Here is a 7530-nt window from a genome sequence, read left to right on the forward strand (position 1 = left end):
CATACTTTGGAAATTTTGCTGAGCAGTCATTCGCAACAAGATTCCTGCCAATTGTCCTGGCAGTCTATGCATATTTGACAATGCTACAGCAAAAAGAAAATTTAGCTTTATAACCCTTCTCCTGTTGGACACGATTGATTCTGCCTTTGCGACCAGTGTAGATCATGATCAGCCTGCACATCTGTGCAGTCTGATCATGATCTGCAGTGTTCACTTTTCAGCCAGTATCTTTTTGGTAAGCACCCCTTTTACAGTTAATGGTACTGTCCAAATTGGAAGATGGACAAATTCATTATAGAAATTTAGCATGGTAAGTGTTAATGATTTGATTTTAGTACATGTACACTGAATAGAATGTCATTGTCTTGCAGATTTAAGGAATGCATTTAAGATTGAAAATCCTAAACAGCAGTGGGTCTTCTCGGCAGAAACACCGGAGGAGAAATTCAACTGGATAAGCTTGGTCGAACAGTCTGTTAGAGCAGCTTTACAAGGCTAATAGGAAATAATTTCAAATTGAATCCAGTGTCAGAAACAATTTAGTAAACATGTTTATGCTTTTTAATTTGATTTACGCATCCAGTGTATTCAGGGATTTTTATAGTTTTACTGCCATATTGTTACAACTGTTAAGGTCTATTTGATTAGAAACTTATATCATGCTACAGTTAGTACAGGTTGCTGACACTGAGACATTTGTTGTAGGGGTGGGTGGGGGTGGTAATTTCCTTTTTTCAAATGGACTGTGATAGAGTTTTAAGAAATATTAGCATTGCAGAAATTCACTTGGGGGCTTTGTACAAGGTTGTGTATTTTGCCAGAAATTGTTCCAGGTGATTATTCTTGGCTAAAACATTGGTATCAGAAGAACTACATGTAAAAGTTATTTGAGATTTTATGAAGTACAAGAAATTAGTGTGTATAATCACCTTCATGGACTGATTATCAAATATTAAAATTGCTTGAAGTATTAACTATAATATACTCATTTTCAACTTTTTAGGATGGTGTTTTTGAAATGTTTTGTAACTGTTGACTGTGATAGCATAGTTTGGAATAAGTTACTTGCTATGCAATGCTTTATGTATTAACTGCCAATTAGTGATACAGTATTTTTGTACATAGATATTTGCTTTATATTTAGATTAATGCTCTCACATATCAATATTACATGTAGTTTCTAGTCTTAAATATATTTAATTGAAGCATACAAATATACTGGCATGCAAATTTAAACAACAAACTTAAATTTGTTGTTTATTCAAGCACTTATTAATTAGTTATTCATCTTTAGTCCTGAAAGGTCATTGTCATAAAATCTGTCAAACAGTGATACAGCTTTGTATTTGATATCAACATCATTTCATTGACAAAAGAAAACTTCCATAAAAACATGTTGACTTCTCATTTTCTTTCTTTACTTTAAGCAAGATAGAAAGAATTCACGAGGCATTCACAAAGCACACAAGTTTGTGTAAGCATAGCTGTGTCATGATACAAGAAAAGTTTTATGCTTGACATTTGTTCTTGTTCTACAAAATCTGTAATTTGAATCTGAATATGAAAAATATTTGAGCCGTGCCATGAGAAAACCAACATAGTGGGTGTGCGACCAGCATGGATCCAGACCAGCCTGCGCATCCGCGCAGTCTGGTCAGGATCCATGCTGTTCGCTAACAGTTTCTTCCATTCCAATAGGCTTTAAAAGCGAACAGCATGGAGCCTGACCAGACTGCGCGGATGCGCAGGCTGGTCTGGATCCATGCTGGTCGCAAACCCACTATGTTGATTTTCTCATGGCACGGCTCATTTATACTGATTGTTCAACGTTGTGTACAATATATACTGTCACATATTTGGATGAGTGCCAGCTGGAAAAGTCACACTGGACAATGACAGGCGAGTCAGATATGGTATGTCTTTCAGATGAAAACATGTCTGAATATATCCCATATTGACAGGGTGACATTGAATAATCCTTTTTTCTCCAAATTAAAGAGGAAAACAATCGGATGGACAAGATTCCATCTTTTACTTGCAAAAACATCATGTATGACCATTTTTCTTGTTCTGTTTTGTATTTAATTGTATTTCTATTGTTTATATGTTAAAAGCACAATCTAAGATAATATTTTGCACTTTTCCTTTTATATGCATATAATTTCTTTGTAGTGCAATTAACAGGATTTTTGGATTGTGTATTTTTCTGTGTCTCATACTTTATATATGCATGCTGTAAATATGATTATGCTGAAAATGTGTTTTAGGTTCCAAATAGACCTATGGATATACTGTTGACATTAGGATCTATGTAACAAACATGCAGTGAAATTTAATTATGTCTCCCACCACACAGTGGTGTGGGAGACATATTGATTTACTCCAGTCTGTCTGTCACAAAGCTTGTCCGCACCCTAAGTCGAACATTTTTCATCCGATCTTCACCAAAAAGTGCTCGGCCAAGTTCGATAACTAGCCAAATCGGCCCAGGCACTTCAGAATTATGGCCCTTGAATTACCAAAAGACACTAAGATTTTCTTGCGCATTTTTGCCCTCAAACCGGCACCTTTACTACTTTTAAAAGTAGTATAGGGGTCCGTTTGTTGTCAAAAAAGCATGCACATGTGCTCTAAGTAAACAGTATATAAAGACTGACGTTATACTACATGTATTTAGATGATTAGGCAGTTGTGGGAGACATGCGCTTTTCTCAAAAGCATCTCTAGTTTAAGGTAGTGAAACTGTATTGTCAACCTTAAATTTCTGTTTACTTCAGCATTTTCTGTATCCAATTTTGGAATTTCCTGGCTGGCTTGTTTGACCTACATTTATTGCGTAATAAACCCTTAGCACATGTCCAAATTCCTTAGCACATGGAACAGTAGGATAAGTATGAATATCCTGATTATTCAATGGGCAGTATTTGCTGGATAAACTATCTCACAGTCTAACAACAAGTGCTGTATTATCCCCGCTATTTTGTTATGTTTATTTTGTTAAGGATGATGTTATAACAGGGTGCTGTTTGCTTGTTATGTTTGAGTTCTAGGTTTTTGAGTTGGTTTACAATTGTTACACCTGTAATTTTTTTGTTTAGTTACTTTACAGAATAAAAATTTTTACATTTAAATATTTAAAAAATTTACTCCTCGGGTCACTAAATGTGAAAAAAAGTGCATAAATTTGATGCCCTGCATGACAGTTTTTACATGTGTAAAGAATGTTTGTTATAATTCAGTGCTAATGCATTTTTTTTTTTGCATGAAAACAGTGATGATCACAATAATAAAGTGGAATGACTAGATACTTAATTTCTTTAATTTAAACTGCAGTCACTTTGCTTGTATATTTGCCTTAAATTGAGGGTCAGTGATAACTTACATTCAGCAAGAACTAGGTTACCTTGAAAAAACGTATTTTGTCACCCGTGTCATTGACAGTTAGAAACCACTGTGTCTTACTATACCCAAGGTGAATTGCCATACCTTTCTAGTTGCTAACTTGTTTACTGAAGCATAATTGATAAACGTCTTGAATTATGCTCTATGTGGAAATTGTCATTCAGCCTGTATAAAGAGGAGATAAATATGTTCTCATACTTTAATGAATGTATCTCAGTTCATCGGAATTTATTTATGGGTTGTACAGTTTCAGAAATTGATCCGATAGGAAGCTGCATGATCTGTGTTATTTTCTTGTTTGTGCAGTGTATACATCACTGGACATGGTTTATCTGTAACATTTATACATACACATTAATATTTATCTTACCTACTTCATGAAGTATTACTGTTTGTTAAGTTGTATGTAGATTGTGACAATATCATTTATTATACATGTATTTCATAGTACCATGATAACAAAAAATGCACCTTTAGCAGAATATAGATCATGTTTTGATTAATTAAAAACTATATATCAGTTTCTTATTGTTTCTCTTGTGATTTTATGATCTTAGAACTCCTACAACCTAAGTACTGTCTGTCATTAGGGTGAATATTCAGATGATTTAATGCTGCCTTAAAAACTTATCTTAAAGTTTGCAAAAGCATGAACAGAAACTTCACCAGAAACAGTACTTTGCCAAAGCCATCCTAAAAGTTGGTTTCTGATCTGTAACTTGAAAATGTTTGGCTCTATGCTTATAAATCAATAGGTGATCCAATTGTTTGGTAGTTATTACATGAAAGGGCAGGGCTAAAGTGACCTTTAAATTGAAAATGGTTTACAAAAAATTAATGGAATACTTGGACCTATGATCTTCAAGAATAATTGGCTGTGGTCAGTTTTATAAGGTCAATTCATTAAAGGTTAAGGTCACCTTGAAACAGAGCATGGATTTAGATCAGTGACCGTTGCTTGGGCTTACGCTGCTCAGTCTTCGTATGCCAGTGTTCAATAGATTACCCATAAGTTTTAGGGACCTTGAGTCAGAGGTAAAGTTCACGGCAGCCTAGAGGCTGAAATCAGTTTTCTGTCGATAACGAGCCATTTAGACCTCGGTGGATGATGTCTGAAGTTTGTAGCTGACCTTTATCATTGTTAGGGTAGTGTGGCAGGTCAGGGTCAAGTAAGACAGTAATATGTTTTACTTAAGGTCTAGTTATATTAAAGTTTCCACGGATCAGCTGTAGTCACTGAAGGGAAAAAAGGATCAGATCATTTGAATTTTAGCTCCGAGACGTACAACAAGGCTGACTAAAATACTTTTCTGGATAATTCTAAAATAATTGTGTGCTTTAATGCTGTTTTTCAACAGTACTTAGTTAAACATGGCTATCATTTGACCTAACCAGTTAAATGTATTTTCCAATGAGAGGCGGAGGCTAATGAATACGACCCTGGATGCAATGTCTTCAGAAGATTATTATTGAACACACAAGCTTCACCCAGAACCCACGGCATGATTGGAAATCTAGAACTCAACTTGTTGATTTTACTGTGCAGGTTGGAAGTTAAGATCTCGATGTACTGACTTTACTGCCCAGGCTGGAAGTCTAATGCTGTATTTATTGATTACCCACTGATTTTACTGCACAGCTGTACTCACTGATTTTGTTGCCCAGGCTGGAAGTCTAGTGTTGTACTCACTGATTTTACTGCACAGCTGGACTCGCTGATATTACTGCCCAGGCTCGAAGTCTAGTGCTGTACTCACTGATTTTACTGCCCACCAGGCTGGAAGTCTAGTGCTGTACTCACTGATTTTAATGCACAGTTGGAAGTCTAGTGCTGGACTCACTGATTTTACTGCACAGACTGGAAGTCTAGTGCTGCACTCACTGATTTTAATGCACAGCTGGAAGTCTAGTGCTGTACTCACTGATATTACTGCACAGCTAGACTCACTGATATTACTGCCCAGGCTCGAAGTCTAGTGCTGTACTCGCTGACTTTACTGCATAGCTGGAAGGCTAGTGCTGTACTTATTGATTACACACTGATTTTACTGCACAGCTGGAAGTCTTAGTGCTGTAATCACTGATTTTACTGTACAGCTGAAAGTCTAGTGTTGGACTCACTGATTTTACTGCCCAGGCTGGAAGGCAAATGCTGTACCCACTGATTTTACTGCACAGGGTCGAAGTCTAGTGCAGTACTCGCTGACTTTACTGCACAGCTGGAAGGCTAGTGCTGTATTTACTGACTTTACTGCACAGCTGGAAGGCTAGTGCTGTACTTGCTGACTTAAATTTACTGCATATTCGGAAGGCTAGTGATGTACTTATTGATTACTCACTGACTACTGCACAGCTGGAAGGCTAGTGCTGTACTTGCTGACTTTACTGCATATTCGGAAGGCTAGTGATGTACTTATTGATTACTCACTGACTACTGCACAGCTGGAAGGTTAGTGCTGTACTTACTAATTACTCGCTGATTTTATTGCCCAGGCTGGAAGTCTAGAGCTGTACTCGCTGACTTTACTGCACAGCTGGATGGCAAGTGCTGTACTTACTGATTCAAGGTCTTCATATTGCTCTTGATGCATTTAGAACATCGCCTGTTGAAAACTTGTATGTTGAGGCAAGCAAACCCTCTCTTTACACACGCCGAGAAAAGCTTTCATTACAATATGCTTTGAGGGTGGCTGCAAACAAATCCAATCCTACTCATAAAATCATTTTTATACCCAAATACTTTGATTCATATGAGAATAACCAAAACAAATGAAACCGTTTGGATTTCGCATAAAGTCTTCTTTCATCATGAACGAAACTGACTTTGAATTTGAAGATATTAAAGAAAATTCAGTTCCGGATATGCCAGCATGGACCCTTGCTTCTACAGTACTTTTTGATTTGAAAACCACCTTTAAAACGTCAGAAACAAATCCTGAAATATTCAAATCCAAATATAATGAGATGAAGTCACTTAATTTACAAGGATTATTTTCCAGTTTACACTTATGGTTCGAAAGATGATTCGGGGGTTGGCTGTGCAGCCGTCAGCCACCTTCATCAGTCAAAATTACGTTTACCAAATAACGCAACAATATTTTCAGCCGAGGCAAAAGCTATTGATTTGGCCCTAAATTTTATATCAAAATATAGTGAAGAAAAGTTTATTATTTTTTCCCAACTCGCTTTCTGTTTTACAGTCGATTCACAACCGAAATATGGAAAATCCTTTCATTCAGAATATTCTTCTCAGGGTTCATGCATTATCTTTCAAAAAGTCTATCATATTCTGTTGGATTCCTAGTCGTGTTGGTATTGATGGAAACAAGGATGCTGATACTGCGCAAAGAAATCCCTTTTATTACCACAATCTAATATGAAATTACCATATACTGATTTTAGGCCAAATCTGATGTCAACAAATACATTTTAACAAAATGGCAATCATCATGGAACAATGCTTCGTTCAATAAACTTCATGATATTAAACCTACTTTAGGTGAATGGCACCGAGGGAACAAATCTGTTCGCAGGGAGGAAGTTGTTCTTTCTCGTTGTCAAATAGGTCATACCCGTTCGACTCATTCTTATCTTCTGAACAAAGAAGAACAACCTGAATGTGTACCATGTCAAACACTGCTTACTATTAAACATATTTTAATCAACTGTGAGGACTTCATTCCACAGCGCAGTACATACTATGATGTTCAATCTTTGAAACAGTTGTTTGAAAAAATTTCAGTCGGCAACATTTTGTCCTTTTTAAAGCAAATAGGCATTTATCACAAAATCTGAAAATCATATATTTTTATTCACATATTTTGCAATATTATTGTTTGTCATTAATATTTTAACCTTTTATGTGTATATAAGTTTTTGCATAAATGCTTTACAATTTACTTTATCCTTCATATGTTCATACATTTTTACATAATTGTTTTTAGAGATGCTTTACAATTTACGTTTTCAAAACACTTGTTTCGGCGATATATGGCCTTTTTGTGTCGATTTGCCATGAAATCTAACTCCCTCACTCACTTATTGATTACTCACTGACAACTGCACAGCTGGAAGTCTAGTGCTGTACTTACGGATTACTCACTGATTTTACTGCACAGCTGGGGCTAG

General features: G+C 36.1%; 1 protein-coding gene across 3 annotated transcripts in view; it reads left to right on the forward strand.

Moving 5' to 3' along the window:
* The window catches only part of LOC123550926 (epithelial cell-transforming sequence 2 oncogene-like), a 39104-nt gene extending 35179 nt beyond the window's left edge, over positions 1-3925 (forward strand). For all 3 annotated transcript variants that reach the window (XM_045339428.2, XM_045339429.2, XM_053540295.1), the window contains one exon: positions 372-3925. In XM_045339428.2, coding sequence (XP_045195363.2) covers positions 372-499 — 128 coding nt within the window. In that variant the 3' untranslated portion in view covers positions 500-3925. The remainder of the gene's footprint in view (positions 1-371) is intronic.
* Positions 3926-7530: the final 3605 nt, after the last annotated feature.

This window comes from Mercenaria mercenaria, chromosome 4 (assembly GCF_021730395.1).
Source record: "Mercenaria mercenaria strain notata chromosome 4, MADL_Memer_1, whole genome shotgun sequence".
Lineage (NCBI taxonomy): Eukaryota > Metazoa > Mollusca > Bivalvia > Venerida > Veneridae > Mercenaria > Mercenaria mercenaria.